The following is a 24,866-nucleotide window of genomic DNA, read 5'->3' as shown; positions in this document are numbered from 1 at the left end:
CAGATACCAGCAACCAGGTCCTTGAAAAACTTCATGAGGAATCGACCACGTTCTGTTTCAATGGTGCACGAACTCGTCCCTGCTTCTTGATTCCTTTAGAAAACGAAACAGAAGACTAGGGAAAACCTCTGTCATGTCAATTGAAAAGTGTACGTACGCTAAATGCATCCATGAGCTACGCAGGAAACTGCACCGTTTGCTACATAAGCATGCTGTTCTGTTCACGGTCACAGACCCCATCGTCCAGTGATGCCAGGCTGGAGATGGTCAAGCTTTCTGGGAGGAAGGTCCTTCCTGTATTAAGAACATCAGTATGTTTTTCGATAGAACTTAGGTTTGGGATGTCCTTTCTCTTTATACGTTGCCCCACTTTCTCTTGCTCCAATTTTCTCTGATGCTCCAGGAAGCTTAAAATTATAATCTGTTGTGACATAAGGTATGGTCCCTTCGAGCCCACCCTGAAATGGAAACACAGAGAAAACATGTGGGAACACTTAGAATCTGGCCAAGATGGAAGAGAGTATTAGATCGCTCCTAAGATCCTCAGCTCCCCTTCCTTGGAAGGGCCCACTTACATTTCAACCCCCCAAACATGTCCAACAGAAAGAGATGGGGCTCTCTCTTGAATCAGCAGGTGACAAGGGGGATACCAGCTGCCTCCTCAGCTGCCTACAGGTCCTGCCGTTTGGTTTGGGGTTGGTTTGGGGCCACACGGATGCCCTTGGCCAACGTGACCTTCCGTGACCTTCCCACAGGAGCCTCTGAAGACTGTCTTCAGGAAGGGTCACCCTGGGGTCAGCACCTCTGCCCTTTTTCTCCCACACCCATGCCTGAGATGACGGCTCCACCCAGGGCTCCTGCCCAAGGTGATGGGGACTCACACTCCAGACCTTCAGGCCATGTGGACATGTCACCCGGCCTTGTCCATCTCTACAAAGGAGTGTAAGCTTCCCAAACAAGAACCTGCTCTGTGACTCCCGGCCCAACTTCAGGTCCGCACTTTGCCATGCGACCTGGAGGCCAGCGAGCTCCAGGGCTGCACACACCTGGCTCTTGAGAACACACTGTGGGATGTTCACAGCCCCAACCAGCAGACAGTTCACGTGTCTCAGCTCCTCTGGGGGCACGGGAGTGAGGATGTGGTAAAGCTTCTTCTCCATGTCGATCCCCCTGCAAATCCCTTGAAGACACACAACACACAAGATCATCCTCCCCACCACTCAGAACTGCAGAACGGCTTATGAGTTTTCGAACGTCCTTGGTGCTACAGTGGAGAGGAATCCATCTGCCAATGCAGGGGACATGGGTTCCATCCCTGGTCCAGGAGGATTCCATGTGCCGCGGAGCAACTAAACCTGTGCCCCACAACTACCGAGCCCCTGAGCATGGTGAGAACAGATGAGATTGAGGAGTCTGACACTCTGAAACGAGAAGGCATCAGGCTGGTGTGTGGACTGTGATAAACGAAATGAAGGGGTGCCAAGCAGGACCCAGGGGGCCTGACCCAAACACAGAGTGAATCTTTCAAGGATCATTCATGGCCAGTGCAGGGTAGGAGGAGGAGTTGTGGGCGGAATGTCAGGGAACAGCTGATGGATCTATCAGGACCTCAGTGTTGGAGTGAAGTCTTAGAAGCCAGGGAGACAACTAAGCAGAACAGTGACTGGTAACACTGGCTTGGAGCTCTGATGCTGTGCCGGAGAGCGTGTACAGAGGTCAGCCTACAATGGACTGAGAGCCACAGAAAACATGTCAGATGAGAGGGAGGCCTGGCCAGGCCTTGAGGACTCCTGCGTTTAGAGGAGCTGGCAGGGCAAGCAAAGAAGAACCGCTTCCTTCCTGCCCCCTACCTCCCAGGGCCCACTTCACAGAGGACAGACAAGCTCTCTGACCACTCCAGGCAAGTGACAGCAACAAGGTCAAGCCCCGCCAATCTACAGCTGCTCAGGTGGGTCAATTTCAGTAGGTTTACACTCAGATTTTCCTCTCAGACTCACCAAACCCCACACAATCGCAGATGGGACTCTGGGCAAGCAGGATGGGCCCGCTGGCGTATCCCCTGACGTCATCCAGGATCTTGCAGAGCCCGACCCAGCTGGCATTCACGGCGTACAGGATGTGGGTGGGGGCCACATCAGCGTGGATGATCCGGAGCGCGACGGCATTGAAAGGGACCTGGAGGACACACACGCACCCCCTTCAGTGATCTGACTCCAAAGACTGCTTATGTCAGTAGTTTCTACAAGCTGACGAGTCAGCCATCTGAAGTTTTATCTGCCAAACTGCCCACCAAAACATATCTAAATGGAATGGAAATTGTTTAGTGTTTCACTGCTTTAGACTGAGAACTGAGGAAAATTACACAAAGCTCATGCACACCAACAACACTTGCTAGAAATCTAAATTGAATGCCTGCAACTCTGCCTAAAGACACATGAGATGCGAATTCGGGGACGTGGGCATGAGCTGAAGGTAGGAGGGAGACTGAAAACTCATCAGCAACAGGTCTCTGGGCAGAAGAAAGTAAACACCCACAGAGTGAGGAGAAGCCCCTAAGGGAATTACTGAATTAAGAAAATGGACCACCTTCCTGAGCACACAGTAAAGGACTACCTTTAACATGTAGCTCTCTGGGTAACTACACACTTTTAAAATAGCCAGATAAGTTTCAAGTCCAGTTACAGAGCATTGCCAATGAGTATAAACAAGAGCAAATCACCCAAAAAAACTGCCTTGGGTTCTTCAGTGGAGAGGGCTTGGAAGCCTGGGGCCAATCTCTCCACTGGGCTTGGGCAACATGATGCTGCCCCCCTTCCCCACACTCCCTGGTCACCGTCCCTGCCCGTGTGACCTCTGCCCAGCATCTCCACCTGCCTGCCTGCCCAGTCTTCTAGCTGTAAGTGGGGTGTGTACCAGCACCTTCCCCACAGGCTCAGCAGAGCACCTGGCCCACTGTGTGCTCAGCACTGCGCAGGCCATACAGTGGAGTGAGGGCTCTGGTCCAGAGTCAGGCCACCTGGGCACCAGCCAGTCCCAGCCCAGACTTTTCCTACGTCCTGTGGGCAAGCTGAGTCTGCCCCTGGCCTCAGTTCCATCATCTGTAAAGTGGGGGTAATAACAGGGCCTCGGTGAGTAGAGGACAGCACAGCACAGGGTGAGCACTTAGAAATGATACCTGTCGCTATTTGATTCTTCCATCATCTGGGACCCTAATACTATGGTGGTTTCTTCCCAAAACAGTCCTTCAGAGATTGGAATCCAAGATGCACATACTTTAGAGCTAGAATCAACCTGTGACAACATCTGAAACGCATTACACGTGCTCTCTGGGCACACACGCATCTACGAGGCCCGTCACCACCACTCACAGCCCGAGTCGCACACGGCCAGTCGGCAGAAGGGTGGAGCTGGGCTGCAGGGTGTGGTCCCAGGGCCGCCTCTGGTATTAGGCAGAACATTCCTGGTCAGGATGGAAACCAGGGTCAGACCCTCTGGAGGTGGATCCACTCCCACCGGATCCTTCAGCTCCCGACTGTAAAATGGGCACAGTGGGCACATCAACACCTCAAGGCTGAGGATGACACGAGTGAAGGGGTATAAAGAGGTGAGACGGGCACACAGGAAGCCGGACAGTCCCCCTGAGAGCTCAGGTTACCTGATAGGGGGTCAGACCGTGTAAGGCACGCAGTGGCTTCGGCACTGGGGGTTGCAACTGGCTCAGGTAACCCAGCACTGCCAGCTCACGGAGGATTCTGTTATGTGATTCTCTGAAAAGTAAATCAGAAGGTGAGAGGCCCACCTCCCGCTCCGAGACAGGGCCCACCTGTCCTGACACAGCCCACGTCCCAGCCTCAGGACCGTAGACCTTGCCTCTCCATAAACCCACTGGAGATCCTTCAGGTCAAAGCTCCGAGAGGGGCAAGCAGATCTGGAGGCCAATTCTGGGCATTTCCACTGGCAAAGGAACCGTTCGGAACAGACCTGACTCTTCTCTGTAAACAGGTAGCTCTGACAGAGATCTGAAAGATTTTAAGGGACTGACCCCTTTGAAGGAATCGAGGACAGAAGACCTTGTCAGACTGAAGAAAATGGAATTCTCCAGCCATGGTGGTTTGCTTACCTATTCCTGGACGTTTTTCCAGTCACAAACTCTGACTTCACGAACATCAGCTTGTATCCCGTAGACATAACTGGACCCTCTTTTTCTTCATCAGCAAACTCCAAACTCTCAGCAAATTCGGGCAGGTGGAACCCTCTGTTTCTGACTCTGGACCTGCGTCTTGTGTACAAGCCGTCCATGTCGTCCACGAAATCGGGGGTGAGGTCCGGCATGTATTTACTCCGGTCCGAGCTAAACTGGACGACATGGCTGGGTGACAGCAGGCGGATCAGGTCAATGAGAAGCAAGAGACCCTGGTCTGCGAGGAAGTAAACGACAGAGCCCAGTCAGTGCACCTGGGTGGTGATGTGTGCCCATGAGAGGCTGAGATGAGGAGCCTCCTAAGGACCGGGCTTCAGCGCTAACGTCTAAAAGCCACGCACGCACCCGTTCCCATCACCCAACCCTTTCCGCCAGATGCGCCACCATGGACTTACCTGCCACCCAGCCCATGGTGTTGATGATAAGAGGGGACTCTCGCTTGTAGGAGCTGAAAACATACTTTATTACCTCTATATAGTTTTCAAAGTTGTTTTTACAAGAAGTTTTCCCATAATAGACCATTTTCTGGGGTGTCCTCTGGTGGGTGAAAGGTGGTCCTAAGAAGATAAAGGTAAGAGTCATTAATCCATGAGAACATAAGAGGTGGCAAGGGTTATGGTCTAGCCATGATCCCTGACAAAGCTGCTCAGGAAATCTGAGCCCATCGGACCACTAGGAATAGCTGTGCTCTCACTTTTGGAAATCTAAGCTTTCAACTTCAAACACAGACATGCCTGCATTTATACACGGTTAATCCAAACTATGTCCTAATATGGCCATTCATTCAACAAACATCTACCGGACGTCTGCTGCATGCTGGGCATTGTTCTAGATACTTAGGACACATCTGTGAACAGAAAAAACACCCCCACAGGGCGTACACACAATAATTAATACAACAGTAATCACTTGCTGGAATACAGTACTTACCATGTCCTACATGTGCTACACAGAGTCTCTAGTTTTCATAAACCCCTATGACACAGGTAGTATTTACTTTCTCAATTTTTACAGACCTTGAGCAAGGTCACACAGCTAGTAGGGATCAGTGGGACTGGAACTCAAGCAGTCCAGCTTGAGAGGACACACCCTCATCACAACAGCAGTCTGTCCCATCCCCTCTGGTCAGGGCTGCAGCCAGGGCCAGCGCACATGGCAGGCAGGTGACCAGGACCACGGCACAACATAGTCACAAGGGCCTCGGTCAGTGCGGCTGGTGCGAGGCCACCTAGGGAAGAGCTGGCGAGGCGCCCCTCAAGCTTGGAGTCAGGAGACCTGGGGCAGCCCACAACTGAGAGAGGCCTGCGTGGTCTAGGGAATGAACAAATATGTAAGTACATTGAGAATAAGTGCAGCCAGGGTTTGCACCACTGGAAAAGGGGCTGATAAATGTGGAAGGGGGAAGGTTAACTAGGAGGCACCCTGGGTGTGAGATTAGGATCTGAATGATCACAATTCCTTGCTGGTCCAGTGGTTAGGACTCTGTGCCTCTACTGCAGGGGACCGGGTTGGATCCCTGGTCAGGGAACAAGATCCCAAAAGCCATGGAGATTGGCCAAAAAAAGAAAAAGAAAAGAATGATCAGTGCAAATTCATGGCTCTTAATAAACAGAAACCTATACAAAGACATAAAAATATGTATTTACATATATGTGTACAAGTATGCATACATATTATGTATGTACATATATGACATGCATGGGTTTAAGTATATGTATATTCCCTAACTGTCATGTATGGATGTGAAAGTTGGACTGTGAAAAAAGCTGAGAGCTGAAGAATTAATGCTTTTGAACTGTGGTGTTGGAGAAGACTCTTGAGAGTCCCTTGGACTGCAAGGAGATCCAACCAGTCCATTCTGAAGGAGATCAGCCCTGGAATTTCTTTGGAAGGAATGAGGCTGAAGCTGAAACTTCAGTACTTTGGCCACCTCATGCAAAGAGTTGACTCACTGGAAAAGAATCTGATGCTGGGAGGGATTGGGGGCAGGAGGAGAAGGGGACGACAGAGGATGAGATGGCTGGATTGCATCACTGACTCGATGGATATGAGTCTGAGTGAACTCCGGGAGTTGGTGCTGGACAGGGAGGCCTGGCGTGCTGCGATTCATAGGGTCGAAAAGAGTCGGACACGACTGAGCGACTGAAGTGAACTAACTGTCCATCGAGGGGCTTTGGAAGCAATGACATCCAGAAGAAAATGAAAACACCACACCTAGTTAGATCAGAAAACGCTATCTTAAGCAACTGATCAAAGCTAACGTCTCTGGTAACAGGACAAACTGACAGTGTTGATACGACACAGAGAACACAGCGTCACTTCTAGATCTAAATATGGGAAAACCCATAAATGTACTCTTCAAACTGTCAAGGTCATAGAATATTAGAAAAGCCAGGTAACAGTCTCCATATTAAAGAAGACTAAAGATTTTTAAGTATGCACTGGGCCTACACAGATGACTGAGACAAAAGGGACAAAACCGAGTTAACTACACTATAGCAATGTCACCATCCTGATTTTGGTGGTTGTATTTATGATGATGTATCAGTGTCCTTGTTTTTAAAAATATGGTAAAAGGGGGGAAAAATTAAATAGGACAGAGAAAATGTAAAAAGAGGAACAATGAAATCAGCTAAAAGAGAGGAATTCCCTGGCGGTGCAACAGTGAGGACTCTGCGCTTCCACTGCTGGGAGCCTGAGTCTGATCCCTGACTGGGGACTCTAAGATCCCACAAGCTGCACTGCATGGCCAAAAACAACAACAACAACAAATTGTTAAAAAAAAAACAAACACATACACGCTCAAAAAACTTTTTAAATAAGAAAAAACAAAAACAAACAACAAAATCCCACAAAAATCAGTATGTTCCTACATACCAGCAATTAACAATCTGAAAAGGGAATTAGAATAGCAATTGCATTTACAATAACTAAAGAATTAAGTCCTTAGAAGTGAATCTAACCAAGGAGGTAAAATATTGCTTAAAGAAATTAAAGACATAAAAAATCAGAAAGACATCCTGTGTTCATGGATAGGAAAATGTTAATACTATGTCATCTACAGATTGAATGCAATCCTTGGGACTTCCCTGGTGGCCCAGTGATGAAGACTCTGCTTCCACTGCAGGGGTGTGGGTTCAATCCAAGGTCGGGGAACTAAGATCCCACATGCCTTGCCACCCAGCCAAGTGAAAAACAAGACTGAATACAATCCCAATCAAAATTCTAACAGCCCTTTCCCCAGAAATGAAAAAGCCTATTCTAATATTCATAAGAAATTGCAAAGGGTCTCAAAATGACCAGTCTTGAGAAAGAATAAAGCTGGAGGATTCACATTTCCCAATTTTGAACTTCTTACAAAGGTACGGTAATTAAAAGTGTGGTACTGGCCTAGGGGCTATGTGTAAACCAATGGAATAAAGAGCACGAGAAAAAAATCCTTGCATGCACGTGCTTCCCAGGTGGCGCCAGTGGTAAAGCACCCACCTGCCAATGCAGGAGACACAGAACTGTAGGGTCCATCCCTGGGTTGGGAAGATCCCCTGGAGGAGGGCATGGCAACCCACTCCAGTATTATTGCCTGGAGAATCCCATGGACAGAGAAGCCTGGCGGGCTACAGACCATGGGGTCGCAAAGAGTCGGGCATGACTGAAGCAACTCAGCACGCACTGATGTATGGATGTGTGGTCAGATGATTTTCAACATGGGTGTCAAGACCATTCATTGTGGAAAGAACAAATAGATAGTGAAAACTGGACATCCGTGTACATAAGGACGAAGTGAGACCCTTCTCTTGTGTCAAACACAAAATGTAACTCAATATCATCAAAGACCTAAGTGCTAGAGGTAAAACTAGCAGAATTCCTAGAAGAAAACATTACGGAAAATCTTTATGAGACTAGATTTAGTAACAACTTCATGGATGATCCAAAAAGCATAGGCAGCAAAAACATAAAAATTAAGAACTTTTGTGCATTTAAGGATATTGTCAAAAACAAATAAAATGACAAAGTATCTGCAAATTGCATATCTAGCAAAGAATTAACATCCAGAATATATACAGAACTCCTAAAACTCAACAAAAACAAAGAACCCAATTCAACAATGGGCAAAGGACTAAAACAGCCATTTCTCCAAAGCAGACGTACAAATGGCCAATAAACATATGGAAAGAGGCTTAACACCGTTAGTCATTAGGGAAATGCAAACCAAGACCAAAAAGAGATTACTTCCATCCACATGAAAGGCCCTGATCAAAATAACAAGTGTTGTTGAAGATGCAGAGAAATCAGAACCCTTGGGAATTACTGATGGGAACGTAAACAGTGCAGATGCTGTAGAACAGTCTGGCAGTTTCTCAAAAAGTTAAACATGACCACCCGTGGGTGTGCATGTATGTGTGTATATATATCCAAAGGAATTGAAAGCGGTGACTTGAAAAGATAGTTGTAACCAATATTCACGGCACCATTAGTCACAACAGGCAGAAAACCAGAACCAATACAGGGGCTTCCCTGGTAGTCCAGTGGTGGAATCTGCCTGCCAATGCAGGGGACAGAGTTTGATCCGTGGTGATTCCACATGTCGTGGAGCAACTAAGCCCTGGTGCCCTAGAGCCCGTGTGCTGCAGCAAGGGAAGCCACCACAATAAGAAGCCTGCCCACCACAACAAAGAGTAGCCCCCACTTGCTGCAACTCGAGAAAGCCCATGTGTAGCAATGAAGACCCAGCACCATCAAAAATAAATAAATAAAAACACAGTTAAAAAGATAGACAAAATGTGATATACATACATTGGTATGATTTTCAACCACAAGAAGGAGTTAATTTTGATATATGCTACAACTCTATGGACATGAGTCTGAGCAAGTTCCGGGAGATGGTGAAGGACAGGGAAGCCAGGCGTGCTGCAGTCCATGGGGTTGCAAAGAGTCGGACATGACTGAAGTACCAAACAATATGAACAGACCTTGAACCCTTATACTTAGTGAAAACAGCCTGACACTGGAGCACAAGTACTGCATGATTTCACTTGGATGAGGTGCCCAGAAGAGGCAGATTCACAGGGAGGGACAGGCAGCACACCAGAGGTCCTCAGAGGCTGGAAGGGGATGCACTGTTATTTAATGGACACAGCATTTCAGCCCAGGACAAGGAAAATGTTTTGGAGGTAGACAGTGATAATGATTATACAGCGCTTCGAATGTGTTTGATGGCATGGTACTGTACATGTATCAATAGTCAAAATGATAAATAACATGTTATGTACATTTTTGTATTAAAAAAAGCAGCATGGGACTCTGATTTGGATTCTGAAACATAAAAAGGGTATTAGTAGGGTAACTAATGGATTTTGAAAAAATCTATAGATTAGTTTATTAACTATATAATATATATAGTTATATATATAATATATAATATATATAACTATATAATACTATTGTATTATATCAATGTCAATTTCTTGGTTGAGATCATTGTGTAGTATTATGTAAGATGCTCGTATTAGAGGAAAGTGTTTCTAATTTACATAAAATAAAATGGATGGTAGTTCCATTTATTAAAATAGAACTCTAGAAAGGTATCATTGGGTTTTTAGGGGTTTTTTTTTTGAGACCAGAGGAATTCTTATGGGAAGACCATAAGTTTCATGGGGAGATGTGTTCATCTTTTTATATTTTATACTTTTGTACTCTTTGACTTTCTTGTATCATTATTTTTGTACTGTGTAAAACCAAGACATTTAAGAAATGTAGAATACATACCTAGAACTGGTTCTGTAATATTAAGCAAAGAAATGCAACCCGGAGGAGTAAATTCTGTCTGCCCCAGATCACATTCCAAATAATCAACGCAGGATACACTGAAAATTTAAAAGAAAGAGATCTTAACTCGTTTTATTTACCATGTCCAAGGTAAATCAGAACATAAAGATTTTATGTGACACACAGGCATACCCCACCCCGCACAGCCTTGCAGGCAGAATGCTCCGAAGATGACACCAGCATAGAGAAAATATCAGTGAAGAGAAAACGGGATGCAGGCCTGGCTACAGTGTCTATTCGCTATATGGATACAACTCTGCCTTTCCTCAAACTTTATTTTTTAAATACCATAGACTTTATCCCTGCTCCGACTCTCTGGGTTTGGACAAAAACAGATTCTGAGATCAACTGATGGCTTTCGTGAGCTCCCCGACCGGCAAGGTGGGCACACCTGAGAGGGCCATAGCTGCACCCCCAAACGGCACAACCAGGAGGCCTCCTCAGCTGAGCGGCTCTGTACAGACTTGTATGTCATCTCTATGGAGGAGCTGAGATGCAATCCCGTCTAGCTTCTCAAATCAAAAATCCTACTTCCTGCTGAAAGTCTGGCAATATGTCACAACAGGATTAAAACACTCTTACCTATTTAACAGCTGGTTAATGAGGTATCTATTAAACGTTGACTTTCCAATGTCCTGGCAGCCACAGACCAGAATGACGGGGCAGCTGTCTGCTTCTTCTGGAGGGGAAACAAACATTGACCCCTGACACGAGCTGTCGTCTTTAGGACTCTGATCATGAACAGTAATCCTCTGAGGCTCTGGCGGACGAACTCTAGACTACATCAGTTTGTATCACTCACCGCTAGAAATGCTCACTAACTCTTCCATAACTGCAAAGGCGCTCTCCGTTAAACGCAAGCCAGTTTTTTTTTTCTCTCTTCTAATACCCACAGATCTCAAGGCAAAATACTCAGAGTTAATCTGGAAAGTCCGGACCTGAAAATGATAACATAATGTGCTTCTTTTACTTTGGTTCGAAATTAATAAGCCTCAAATAGTTGTGAGCTACAAAAGATAACTTTGGGGACTTCCTTGGTGGTCCCATTGGCTAAGACTCCACACCCCTAATGCAGAGGGCCCGGGTTTGATGCCTGGTTAGGGAACTAGATCCCACAAGCCGCAAATGGGACTTCGCATGCCATAACTAAACATCCTGAGAGGTGCAACTAAGACCTGTTGAGGCTAGATAAATAAACATTAAAAAGGAGAAAAAAGATAACTCTGATCCCTTCTTTCGTCTCACCTCTCAGTTGATTCTCAACTATCAATCACTGAGGGCAAAATAAGAACATCTTATAAAATGAGATAATCTAAAGGTTACTCTCTGCCTTATATGAAAATACAATTCCAGAAGGTACTAACACATAGGCATGGGGGGAGGAGGAAGTTATCCAAGAAAGATCATAAGGAATCTAAATAGTGGTGCTTGAGTAGTTGCAGGAAAAAAAACAAACAAACCTGAAAGTAAGTGAAAAAGGAACAAGTCTGATCACAGCACCTGAAACACTCACTGCCAGGTGGGGTCTCCATGTCCACCGCTGTGGCCCTCCCAGGCTGCTAGATTCTGCACTGACTAAATTAACGTGACCGCAGAAGCCCGTGCATCATCCTGCCTGCATTTCTTAGCTTCTCCTTCCATGTCAAACCCCCAACCCCTGCCTACTCCCTATGCCTCCGCTCAGTGATCCCCCGAACCATTTCACAGAGTAAGAGGAAACAATCAGAAGAGAGCTTCGCTCCTCCATCCCTGTCCTGGGCATTTCCTCCAGCCACTCTCAAGGAAGCGCCTCTGCTCCCAAGGCCAACAGACCACACAGACACTGGAACCCCTCCCTCCATCCTCTCCCCACGGCACCATCAGCGTGCTCTTCTGTGGCTTTTTCCTACAAGCTGTGTTCAAGCATGCGGTTCTTTCCATCCATCTTAACAAAACCCAGAACTCTCTCGACCAGGCTTACTCTTCCAACCTGTTTCATCTTTTTCTTTCCTTTATAGCTAAACTCTCTAAAAGCAAAATCCCTAACCACTGAACCCTTGAGCTCCTCCTTCCCCAGCCCTTGATTCCATTCCAATCAGGCTGGTCTGCTCAGCAATGCCATAAAACCACCCTGTCCAGAAGGTGAGCCTGCACGCAATTCCTTTCTCAGGCTTCATCTCACCATCAGCAACGTCAGGCACCCCCACTTCCTTCAGAGGCTCCCTGATTACACTCACCTGCTCTCCTTTAACATGAGCACTACCACTCCTCAGTCTCTCTGTTGCTCCTCAGGCTCAGACCTTGAACTTATCATTTCTACCTGCATCAACTTCTCAGTGTCATTATCCCATCTCATGGGCTTTGGAACCCTATTCTGATAAGAATAGATACTACACTTGATCTTAGTCCAAAGGCCAAGAAGCGATGGAACCCTATTCTACTGAAAGCACCCAAATTTACATTTGAAACCTCTTCTCTGGGCTTCCTGGGTGGCTCAGTAGTAAAAAACCCTCCTGCCAATGCAGGAGACAAGAGACACAGGTTTGATCCCTGGGTCAGGAAGATCCCTTGGAGGAGGGCATGGCAACCCACTCCAGTATTCCTGCCTGGAGAATCCCATGGACACAGAAGCCTGGCTACAGTCCCTAGGGCCACAAAGACTCAGACACAACTGAAGCGACTCAACACACACCCATGCACACAACCTCTTCTCTGAATTTGACTCACACATTCAACTGCCCAGCAGGCATCTCCAATTGGATGTCTAAGAGGCATCTTTCAGCTACAGATCTAAGTCTCCTCCTACAGCCCCATGTCTCGGCGCACTCAGACAGTCCGGCCAAAAAACCTGCTGCTGCTCCCTGATTCCTCCTCACACCTCACGTGAAGTCTGATGTTCCTATAGATTTGGCTCAATTTACTGGCTCATGGGAGACAATTTTAGGAACCAATCTGACTTCAGGAAATTAATAGTAAGGACAGCAAAAATTTGGAAATGAGGAAAGGAAGAGATGGGACAAAGTGTAAGTACGCTGAAATTACTCAGAATTTATAAAGAATTCATACTGTCTCAAGTTGGTGAATCAAAATATAAAGATAACCATTTTAAAAATATCAAAAGGCATTTAATCAACTATAACAGAAAATGGTGACTTTATCTGGGGAATGAAGCTAAGTGGCGTAGAAGAGACAATTTTTCTGATATATCCTTCTATTGACTTTTTTACTGTACACATGTGTTACATTCTGTATGACTTATAGCACAACATGACAGACAGATAAGACTAGGGGCATCCTACATAGTCATCTGACTGTTTTGGTGAAAGTAATGAACAAAACTCTGAATGAAAACTGGTTCTACCTCTTGTACGAAAATGTAAGATAAACCTGGATGGCTGATTATAAAGTTCACGGTGGAGGTTTTCAGACGTTCCAGCAACACGATGGAACACAGAGGAGAAAAACTGCTCATCAAACAATATCTGTCATCTGTAAAGAGAGACATAAGCTGCCTTAGAAACAGCACTCCATCAAACGCTATGCCCCGTGGGACTTTCCTCTCCTCTGCTAAAGTCCACACCTTTTGAGACTAGGAATTATGTATGACAGCCTTTTTCAGGAGGCCATACTGCATGACAGAAACACACCTGGATGGAGAAATCAATCCAGGTTTGCTACCTGAACACTGTGTGGCCTTGGTGACTTTCCTCATCTGTGAAATGGTAAAAAGAGCTTCACTCTCCAGACCTTGAGGGTTTAAATACATATAGTAAAGAGTGCAAGTTTGAGGCCACAGTAAACAACTAAAAATTATTCGCCTTGGGTCTTCCCTGGTGCTCCAGTGGTTAAGACTCCAAGCTTCCACTGTAGGGGACATGGGTTCTATCAAGGGAACTAAGACCCCACATGCTGCAGGGTGTGGACAAAAAAAAAAAAAAAGTTTTTGCCTTATTATGATACATCCTCAGTAAGTCACTCAGTTCTCTTCATTACCTTGGTTCAGATAAGGTCTGAGCAGAACTCGGGCTTCTCTCTTCATCTCCTTCTTGCTTTTCTCATGCACTGAATAATGAACAGCATTGATGGTCAGACGAGAGTGGGTGTAGGTGGAGAAGACATTTTGGGCAGGCTGGCCCTGGCTGATGGTAAAACCAAACACCTGCACCTGGCCGTAGAGGCAGGTCACACAACAGATCCCACTAAAAGTAAAGCCCTGGAGGGGACGAAAAAAGAAAGGAAAAATAAGCTTACAGATTCTGCTACCAATGACAGAAAACTTCTAAGATTTTAACTGGCTCTTCAGGTTATCAAAAGGAGATGAATTAAAAAAAAGAGAGATTTATCGCTAAGTAACAGAATAACTTGTAGGTAATGATGTATTTTAAACTAATAGATTAAAATGTGAATACTTTTAATCTAAGATCATATCCGGAGCAGCCAAAGGGACAGTCTGACGCACACTGACCTAAGGGGGCCCCCTGAACTTAGTTCTGCTGTTCTCACGGCTCCCCGTCCTTACAAAGCTATAGTGCGGGGGACCTCCCAGACCAACGCCCAGGTGAAGGGTTTGACTGCTGGCTCTGCCTCCACTTATATCTTTCCGGCAGGTTACTTAAGCTATGTTCTGTTTTTCTTTAAACATTCCTAGTGGTAATGACTCCATAGAGCATGTAGCACTAAATGAGTTCAGATACCCATAACACTTAGAGCCTGACATTTCTGAGCACTCGATAAATGCAACCTATTATTACTATTAAAGTCCTTTCAGCCCCAAAGACGGAGAAAGCAATGGCACCCCACTCCAGTACTTTTGCCTGGAGAATGCCAGGGACGGGGGAGCCTGGTGGGCTGCAGTCCATGGGGTCGCTAAGAGACGGACACGACTGAGCGACTTCACTTTCACTTTTCACGTTCATGCATTGGAGAAGGAAATGGCAACCCACTCCAGTGTTCTTGCCTGGAGAATCCCAGGGACGGGGGAGCCTGGTGGGCTGCTGTCTATGGGGTCGCACAGAGTCGGACACGACTGAAGCGACTTAGCAGCAGCAGTAGCAGCAGCAGCCCCAAAGACCTAGAATTCCCTCAGGAGGATCCTTGTTACCCTCTGTCCAGCACCACAGCCCGAGGAATGCGACTGACCCGCGGACAGAGTACCCGCAGGGGGAAAAGGGCCTCTCCCAGCCTGCAGCTCCCGGGGCTGTATCCCCACCCTCCCGCGCTGCCCGCCCGGCTCCCCCGGCGCGACCCACCTGCCCCAGCGGCAGCAGCAGGACAGCGCGGCCCGAGCCAGCCGGCCGCACCGGCGGGATGGGGAGGATCGCGGGACCACTCGGGACCGGATCTTCGGCCGGCTCGGGGCTGGAGGCCCGCCTGCGAGCCGAGGTCTTCAGCCTCTGGAGCGCCGCGTCGCCGGACACCAGACAGCCGCCCTGCAGCCAGTCCGCGCCGGCTGCCTGGGCCTGCAGCAGCCGTCGCCGAAGCCGCCTTCGGCTGCGCCAGCGCAGGTTCCGGAGCCGGCGGCGGGGCCGGCGGCTGAGGATGAGCTGGGGCCGGGCCTTGCGGGCCCGCAGCCACGTGTGGCGGGAGGGAACCCGCTTGAGCAGCAGTAAGGAGTCCGCCATGCTGGCTGCCGGGGCCGGTCGCTCGAGAATCTCGCGAGATCCCAACGCTCCGCCCTGCGGCCCGTCAAGGTTCTGGAAGGTGCGGGCGCCCTCTGCCGGCAGTCTTGGTGGCGCACCCTGGCCTCCGCAGGCGCAAGTGTGACTCAGGCCCGTTGGAGGTGGTGAAACCTAGGGAAAGCCTGGGCGACACCCGGCCAGGCAGTCCCAACGAGAGCCCCATTTACATTATGCAAAAGCCTCACCCCGGCTGCGTGGAGAGGGAAAGTCAGATACCCCAAGTCCAGGGCCACCTCTCCGGAAATCCAGCTAGGATTTTCCCGACCCCTCCCCGCTCCGCTCCCCGCGACTGAAAAAGCTCCAGGATTGACGTTTTAAACAAAACCTGTCTATTTGCATACCCTCTGTTTGCATGCATTTGTCTTTGAGCTGAAGGGACCGACTGTGTTTAAGGAGGCGAAATGGGGACGATTTACTCAGAATTTCAATTTCAGGAGACTGAGGATTGGGGTGGGTCACAAGTATAACTCAAAGCCTTGTCTTGTTCGGTAAACTGAGGCCCAGGTAAACGGTTCTAAAACCTGCAGCTCGCTGAGAGCAACCTTTCACACTCTGTTCCTCAAGCCCCTCCCCAAAGAAGCTGACCCCCCTCAAATCCCGTTCTGAACCAGGTGATGCCACAGGCACCAGAGCAAGGACAGAACCCACAACCGTCCAGAGGAAGGGTCAGTGGGTGCCACCTGCTTTGCACCTGTGCCTTTACCCTGCCCAGTTCCTGAGGAGGACCGCAGGCCCGGAAGGCAGAGGCAAAGAGCCCTACAACTGGGCTCTAAGCCCGCCCCCTTTCATAGGCATGAGACTGGGAAGCATCTGGGCAACTGCTGACCATTCTGTTTAAACGGCCCAACCTGGTCACAGGGCGTGGCGTGGCCATGCCAGGCGCGGGGCTGTCTGGCCAGCATGTCACTCTGGGGGGTGCGCCTGGTCGGCCTGCAGCTCTCCCTCTCCTGCTGTTGGGCTTTCAGCTGCCACAACACCCCGTCCTCCCCCGACTTCAGCCTCCCTGGGGATTACCTGCTTGCAGGCATGTTCCCTCTCCACAGTGCCCTTCCAGAGGCGAGAGGAAGACCCACGGTGACTTTCTGTGACAGGTGAGTGGGGGGGAGGTCAGTAGAACTGTCACGTGGGGGGAGCCTGTGCCTACAGGTCCTCTGCCGGCCTGCCTCTGCAAGACCTTGTGGGTTCTATCTCTGGAGTGACCATCTGGACTGCCTCCAATCCCTACCCAACCCACAGCCAAGCCACCACCTTTAAGGGCTGGCTAGCCTTTCCCTGGCACTTTTAACACATTCTTTTGTCCTGGCTGTTAAGCGTCCTTTGTATTATAATTCCAGGTCAGTTGTTTCCTGGCTTTGTAATGTAACTAGAGAGCAAAGGTTAAGCAAGGGCACCTTTCCCTCTTCCATCTCCTATCCTACCCCAATCCTCCCCAGTTCACACTCCTTAGTCTCTCAGATGGCAAGTATGGTTCTCCAGGGGGAGAGAAGTGGGGACATATAGCAGAAGATGCTTCAGTAGCCTGAATGACTTTGGTTGGTGCCTTCCTGAAGTGGACAGTCTAGGTAGAAAAAAAAAAAAAAAGCAACTGCTTTTCTTATAAAGGGAATAGTATTAGATTCGGTCAGCTCGAGGATGTCTCATGGCTCAGTGGCCCAAAATGTAGCATACCTGACAGCCAGCCTGGGAGGAAGATTCTAGAAAGCCTAGTGTGGGAGGACTGGCCCAAAGAGCTACAGTTGGGAGCCTGGGAAGAGGAAATTTGAGGGAGGAGGAGATACATGAAAAACCAGGTTCAGGTGACTGAAGGGCTGTCGCGGGCAGGAGGTACTACGCTTCCTTCCAGTGACTCAAGGACAGAAGTGGTAGGAATGATGGGGGAGCCTCCCAAGAGGCAGGGAGGCTGGGAAATGGAGCAGGCTGGCACACTGCTCAAGCAGAGCTGAGTCACGGCCCTAGTGTGCCCGTGTCTGTGTTTCCCAGAGAGGCCATGAGGAACACAGGCCCCCACCACAATCACGTGTCCCAGTGAAAGGTACTGGTTAACCGGGTATAAGCGTGTACTGTGGTTAATTTCATGTGTTAACTTGGCTAGGCCCTGCGGTCCAGGTGCTGATTAAACACCAGTCTAGATGTTGCTGTGATGTGGTTAACGTTTTAGCCGTGGTTAACGTTTAAATCAATAAAGCAGATGCTCTCCATAGTGTAGTTGGGCCTCACCTAATCAGTTGAAGGTCTTAAGAGAAAAGATGGAGATCCCGAGGAAAAGATAGTCCTCTCTTTTGTTTGCGCTCCCTCTCTCTCTGTGTATATATAGCTGGCTAGCTAGCTAACTAGATGTATACATATGTGTCTCATCTTGGTTCTGTTTCTTTGGAGAACCCTAATATAGCAGATATCTCTGCTACAGGACTTGGGAGCCCTTTGATCCTAATATGCTTTGTGGGGGGCATGGTATGTATACTTTGCCAGTTTGCCCCCTACCTCTCCCAAGGCCTGTCAGCAGAACTGTGTGTGTGGTCCAGGACCCATGTTGAGGTCATGGTTGTAGGGGCTGCACAGATGACCTCAGAGGTTCCTTTCTACCCCCAAGCCTAGGGTTCCAGGAAACCAGAGGTTCTTAGCTCTCAGCCTGGCTTTCTCTACAGGTCCAACAGCTTCAACGGCCATGGCTATCACCTCTTCCAGGCCATGCGGTTCAGCATCGAGGAGATAAACAACTCCACTGCCCTGCTACCCAATGTCACCCTGGGTTATGAGCTGTACGATGTGTGCTCAGACTCAGCGAACATGTACGCCACGCTAAGCATACTGAGCACATTGGGGAGGCACTATGTGGAGATCCAGGGAGACCCTGCCCACTTTTCCCCTGCGATGGTGGCGGTGATCGGGCCTGACATCACCAAGCACGCTCTTACCACTGCAGCCCTGCTGAGCCCCTTCCTGGTGCCCCTGGTAAGCTGGAGCCCTAACAGTTCACTCATCTCCCCTCCTGGTGAGTCCAGCGTGGGCTGGGGTGGGTGTGCAGGAGCTGCTGTGCCCAAGGTGAGTCTGGACTTCAGGACCTCCTGGGCAGTCACTGCTCTTGAGTCACTCATCTGGAGTTCCTTCTTCTCCAAGTGCTGCTTCCGAGATCTCCCTGCTTCTGTGCTCACCGGAAAGTCCTTTCTCCTTGGAAACCTCTGCTCGTCTCTCTCCTCCTGCTGTCCCATCACCCCACAGGCTTCACATCTACCCCATCCTCCTCCTCCCGTCCGTTCCTCCAGGCTCAGGCTCAGCTGTGTGGTGCCCTCCCCTCCTCTGCTCATCAGCCTCTCCAGGGCCTCCTCCTCTGCTGACACACTTGCCCTGTCCCCCTTCATTCTCCGGGCACTTCTCCTCAGCCTGGCTGACCTCCCCTTCCAAGGAGACTTCTCTGCAGCCTCTCCATTCCTGCTTGCTTCTCTCTTTGCATTTACTCCTCCCTCCATGGCCTTGGGCTCTGTCCTTTGAGCAGTGCTTGAAGGTGATGACTGCGGGTTGGGTAGGGGTTGGAGATGGGTCAAGTGACCACCCCAAGGCAGAACCAGCAAGGTCTTGCTGAGAAGGACTGGTGGAGGGCCACAAGGTCTCCAACCCATCTGACCATTTTGACACTTTCCCCCAGCATTTATGACCTCCCCCTTTTCCCTTGTGCCACTTCCTTCTTGGTTTCCTTTAGGGAATTCTGTGCCCCCCTCCATCCCCCCCAAGAAGGAGGTGACTGTCTAGGACACACCCCTCCCCTTCTCAGGAAAGCAAAAGGCCCTGGCTGAATTCCCATCTCCACCTTCCATCTCCACTCCTGAGAACCAGCTTTGTCTCCAGAGCCTCACTCAGTGCCTCCACTTAATGGAGCCACCAGGGCCCCAAATGAACTTACCTACCTCATAACAAAAGCCTCTTGTCTTCCTACATCCCCTCCCCAGCCTGTCTGGCAGAGTGACTGTCTCCAAGGAAGCCAGTGCCCGCTGCATTCCCTTCTCTGCTTCCACGTCTAGCCCATCACCACGGCTTCTGCCATGGGGCCCTCTAACCACTGCCAGGTCCATCCCTTCCCTATGGCCACTGCCCCAGCTTTAACTGACTGCAATCCTCTCCCATCTAGATGATTCCATCAGTTCCTTGGGGTTCTGACTCTGGCCTTGAGCCTTTTCTAAACAGGTTCTTCATTGATCAGAGATACACTCCTACAAGTTTGATGTCACTTCGCTGCCTAAACCCTGAGGGGCTCCCTGTGGCCTTGGGGTAAAGCCCTAGCACCTCAGCTAGGCCGAGTAGGGGCTAAGTAGGGGCTAAGGCTTCCTGCCCTGACAGAATACACAGGCTCATGCTCTCCTTCCTGGATCTGCCCTCCAGCTTTCCAGCTGAGTGGAAGTCCCTGGAGGGCCCCACACATATACTATTTCACTCCCTGCTTGCAGGTTGCATTCACTTTGTCCACAGGCCAGAGTCTCCTTCCTCTCCCAGAATTCTCTCTGGGGACCTGCCCCCTTATCCATGGGTAACTTAGCAGTGCTCTGCTTGAGACCCCAGGCCAGGACCTCATCTCCATTCCCCCTTCTCCCTCCCCTCCCGCTCCTATGTCCCTGCACCAAGAACAGGGCTGGCCCTGGGGGGCCCTCAGTCGAGGCTGATGCCACTGAACTTGAACTCCACAGGTCAGCTACGGAGCCAGCAGCATGGTGCTCAACGCGAGGCGGCTCTACCCCTCTTTTCTGCGCACCATCTCTAGTGATAAGCACCAGGTGGACATCTTGGTGCTGCTGCTGCAGAGGTTCGGGTGGGTCTGGATCTCCATCGTGGGTGGCGAAGGTGACTACGGGGAGGTAGGGATACAGGAGCTGGAGTACCAGGTCACCCGGCAGGGCATCTGTATTGCCTTTAGGGACATTGTGCCTTTTTCTGCCCGACCGGGCGATGAGCGGATGCAGAGCATGATACGCTGCCTGGTCCAAGCCAGGACCACCGTTGTAGTGGTTTACTCCGGCAGACAGCTGGCCAGGGTGTTCTTTGAATCCGTGGTGCTGGCCAAACTGACTGCCAAGGTGTGGATCGCCACAGAAGACTGGGCCATCTCTAGTCACATCAACAGTGTGCCTGGGATCCAGGGCATCGGCACAGTGCTGGGCGTGGCCATCCCGCACAGGCATGTCCCTGGCCTGAAGGAGTTTGAAGAGGCCTATGTCCAGGCCGACAAAGGAGTTCTCAGGCCTTGCCCCCAGGGCTCCTGGTGCAACAGCAACCAGCTGTGTACAGAATGCTGGGCTTTCACGGCACAGGCAATGCCCACGCTAGCAGAGTTCTCCATGAGCTCTGCCTACAACGCATACCAGGCTGTCTACGCTGTGGCCCATGGCCTCCACCAGCTCCTGGGCTGCTCCTCTGGAGCTTGTTCGAGGGGCCGGGTCTATCCCTGGCAGGTAAGGCACTTACCGGCCACTGGCACCCACTGTCTGCCTTCCTAAGGCAGGCAGCGTGGTTACTCTTCAGCTACCCTAAATGCTGGGGGTGGGGGGCAAAGGGTGACCGCTAGAGGCTGATCCCTTCTCTGAGGCTCCCCTTGGTCTTCTCTGAGCTGTGGCTCTACCCACCCACCAGGCCTGGGATCCAGGGCTTGAAAGCTCTGGAAAGGGCTGCCTTCTTAGAGACTTCTCTCACTCAGGAGGCTGGTTAGGAGGGTCAAGGGGCCTTTTAGGAGGGGAGGTGGGCTGAGGAAGGGACCAGAACTTCCAGGCAGGCTGAAATGCCCCAGGTAGAAGCTCAGCAAGGCCCCATGCACTTGCTTCCTGGGCCATCTGGGTCTGGAAGGACGCAGGAGGAGCAGCCAGTGTCATTGGCACCAGCTCCGTTATCCCCGTTTGTTTCAGCTTCTGGAGCAGATCCGCAAGGTGAAGTTCCTTTTACACAAAGACGCTGTGACATTTAATGACGATGGCAATACCCTCAGCAACTATGACATAATCGCCTGGGACTGGAGCGGCCCCAACTGGACCTTCAGGGTCATCGGCTCCTCCTCTCCATTTTCAGTATTGCTGGACATAAATACGACCAAAATCCGGTGGCATGGAAACGACAACCAGGTAACAGGGACGTGGTCACTCACCAAGTGACTGCCTGATGGGCAGCCTGGGGGCAGTGCTGACAGCTCACACAGAACATGAGGTTGGATCCCAGGTACCAGGCTGCCCTGCCAGGGAAGCTCCCAGGGCTCAGAAAGACAGATGCCCAGTTGCTGCTGGTTCACATGACCAAGCCGTCTGCTCTGGGAGTGAGCTGTGAGGGCAGATGCCCAGAGACCCCGTTTTCCATCCCATGTGTGACGGTCCCTTGACATGAGCATCTCCACGTGGCTGCAGAACACCATGGCTTCTTGCAGGTGCCTACGTCTGTGTGTTCCAGGGACTGTCCTGAAGGCCACCAGAGAGTGATCACAGGTTTCCACCATTGCTGCTTTGAGTGTGTGCCCTGTGAGGCCGGGACTTTCCTCAATAAGAGTGGTGAGTGACCAGTGATGAGTGGGTGAACCACCAGCACTCCTAGGGTCTGTAGAACAAATGGAAGTGCCTCCCTTGGGCCACATGTGTGCAGAGCCAGGGTCCTGGTCACTTTCCTGCCAGTTAGGGACAGTTTGGAGGACACCTTCCACCAGACGTAAGTTCTCATCAAGCAGAAAGAAACAAGCAGTTGAAGGCCTCATATCTAGCTGTGTTCTTTTTAAGAGAGCTCCAAACCAGCACCTAGAGAGACAATTTTATCCTAAACTCAGCATCTTTATCCAAACAGATGTGAGTTTCATTCCCTTTGTACCCTCCCATATTGTCCTTTTTTTTCTTTTTTCTTCCCATTTTATCTGTATGAAATCCCATTTATTGACCATATCAGTGACACCCACTGCCTTGAACAGCTTGGCTTGAATGCAGACACTAGCATGTCTGTGGCAGGACAAAAAGTTCTTCCATCCTGCGATGCAAGGTCAAGGGCAGAGGGCAGACAGAGGTAGCTAAGGGGCTCAGCCCAGAGCTGGACTCCAGGGGCCACATGCCTTCTTTTTACCATCTTGGTGGCAGTGGGAATGCATCTCTTCCATACTGAGGGAATCAACTCAACTCAGAGAAACCACAGAGTGCAGCTCAAGAAGGTGGATTTGGCTAGGGAGAGAGCCCTGGGAGAGATGAAAATGCCCTTCCTTTGGGGCTGGCTGCTTGCCCTGGATCACAGCCTCAGGGTGGTGTGGGCTGAGCTATAGGGTAAGGCCCTCTCTATGACCTCTTGGCTTGCCAACTCCTTCTGGGATCAGGAGTCACAGAACTGACCCAAATGTCTCCATGATCTGTAGTTCACACAGGCATATTAAGGAAACACATGGCCTGGGGGCTCTCACTCAGGGCTACCCTCATCTTGCTGGGCCTGGCAGAGCCCAGCTGCTGTGCTACAGCCCCACCAGCACCTTGCAGGGTTGTTGTTGTTGTTGTTGTGCAGTCACTAAGTTGTGTCTGACTCTTCGTGACCCTGTGGACTGTAGCACGCCAAGCTTCCCTGTCCTTACCTTCCTCTGTCTTTCGGAGTTGGTCAAACTCATGGATTCGAGGAGCCTGGCAGGCTGCAGTCCAAGAGGTTGCAACAGCTGGATGTGACTTAGCAACTAATCCACCACCACCATGTCCATTGAGTCGATGATGCCATCCAATATCTCACCTTCTGTTGCCCCCTTTTCCTCCTGACCTCAATCCTTCCCAGCATCAGGGGCTTTTCCAATACAAGGGTTGTACAGCCTCCCTTTCCTGCTGTCCTCACCTGGCTCTCAGGAACCCTCTCCACCTTCTCTTCCAGATCCCTATAGATGCCGGCCTTGTGGGAAAGAAGAGTGGGCACCTGAGAGAAGCCAGACTTGTTTCCCACGCACTGTGGTGTTTTTGACGTGGCACGAGCCAGTCTCTTTGGTACTGCTGGCAGCTAATACGCTGCTGCTGCTGCTGGTGGCTGGGACTGCTGGCCTGTTTGCCTGGCACCTAGACACCCCCGTGGTGAGGTCAGCTGGAGGCCGACTGTGCTTCTTCATGCTGGGCTCCTTGGCAGGGGGGACTTGGGGCCTCTATGGCTTCTTTGGGGAGCCCACACTGCCCACGTGCTTACTGCGCCAAGGCCTCTTTTCCCTCGGTTTTGCCATCTTCCTGTCCTGCCTGACGGTCCGCTCCTTCCAACTTGTCTTCATCTTCAAGTTTTCTGCCAGGTTACCCACCTTCTTCCGTGCATGGGTCCAAAACCGTGGTGCTGGCCTGTTTGTGATGATCAGCTCAACAATCCAGCTGCTTATCTGCCTAATTTGGCTTGCAGTGTGGACCCCACTGCCGACCAGGGAATACAAGCACTTCCCTCAACTGGTGGTGCTTGGCTGCACAGAGGCTAACTCACTGGGCTTCATGCTGGCTGTTACCTACAATGGCCTCCTCTCGATCAGCGCCTTTGCCTGCAGCTACCTGGGCAAGGACCTGCCAGAGAACTACAATGAGGCCAAATGTGTCACCTTCAGCCTGCTCCTCAACTTCGTGTCCTGGATCGCCTTCTTCACCATGGCCATTGTCTATCAGGGCAAGTATCTGCCCGCGGTCAACGCGCTGGCCATGCTGAGCAGCTTGAGTGGAGGCTTCAGCGGTTATTTCCTTCCCAAGTGCTACGTGATTCTGTACCGCCCGGACCTCAACAGCACCGAGCACTTCCAGGCCTCCATCCAGGACTACACCAGGCGCTGTGGTTCCACCTGACCACTGGATCGGGCGTGGTCAAGCCTGGCGGGGCGGACTCAGGGGCGAAGGTGGAACGGGTGCGTCCAGGACCTGGGTGTCCGGGAGGCTCCTCAGCCTTGGCGTGCGAAGTGTAAGCCCACGGGAGGGCTCAGTCCGGGCTGCGCCGGCTGCCAATAAAAAGATGAAATGTGTGTCTTCGTTGCGCTTCCTCTCTAGGGCGACGGTAGAGCGCTGCCTCTTCAAGCCTCAGGGCGCTGTGCGGCCCGGCTAACCGCAGGCGAAACCTCGGGACTCCCAGCAGGGCAAGACCGAATGGCCCGCTTGGCGTTGCTAGGCAACCCAGGGAGGCGGTCCCAATGCCGGGGGGCGGGGGGAACTGGATTGGTTCCGCCTCTCTCTCCATCCCATTGGCTGCTATCT

General features: G+C 50.4%; 2 protein-coding genes across 3 annotated transcripts; one reads left to right on the top strand and one right to left on the bottom strand.

Annotated features, from left to right (window-relative positions):
- Positions 1 to 278: 278 nt before the first annotated feature.
- NOL9 (nucleolar protein 9) lies at positions 279 to 15,651 on the bottom strand. Of its 2 annotated transcripts, NM_001206599.1 has the most exon segments (12): positions 279 to 458; positions 1,047 to 1,180; positions 1,998 to 2,175; positions 3,656 to 3,767; positions 4,121 to 4,418; positions 4,597 to 4,758; positions 9,968 to 10,065; positions 10,610 to 10,706; positions 10,830 to 10,965; positions 13,368 to 13,495; positions 14,000 to 14,219; positions 15,256 to 15,627. In NM_001206599.1, coding segments are annotated over 12 exon segments (2,085 nt in total). In that variant the 3' UTR covers positions 279 to 308.
- Positions 15,652 to 15,736: 85 nt separating this feature from the next.
- On the top strand, positions 15,737 to 24,785 carry TAS1R1 (taste 1 receptor member 1). The gene is made up of 6 exons (XM_002694166.6): positions 15,737 to 16,775; positions 18,330 to 18,636; positions 20,361 to 21,122; positions 21,570 to 21,782; positions 22,079 to 22,199; positions 23,533 to 24,785. The coding sequence occupies exons 1-6, from the start codon at positions 16,585 to 16,587 to the stop codon at positions 24,462 to 24,464; spliced, it is 2,526 nt and encodes an 841-aa protein (XP_002694212.2). The 5' UTR covers positions 15,737 to 16,584; the 3' UTR covers positions 24,465 to 24,785.
- The last annotated feature ends 81 nt before the right edge of the window (positions 24,786 to 24,866 follow it).

Source organism: Bos taurus, chromosome 16 (assembly GCF_002263795.3).
Source record: "Bos taurus isolate L1 Dominette 01449 registration number 42190680 breed Hereford chromosome 16, ARS-UCD2.0, whole genome shotgun sequence".
Classification (NCBI taxonomy): Eukaryota; Metazoa; Chordata; class Mammalia; order Artiodactyla; family Bovidae; genus Bos; species Bos taurus.
Note: the sequence above shows the minus strand (reverse complement) of the source record. Positions and strands in the feature narration are given on the sequence as shown.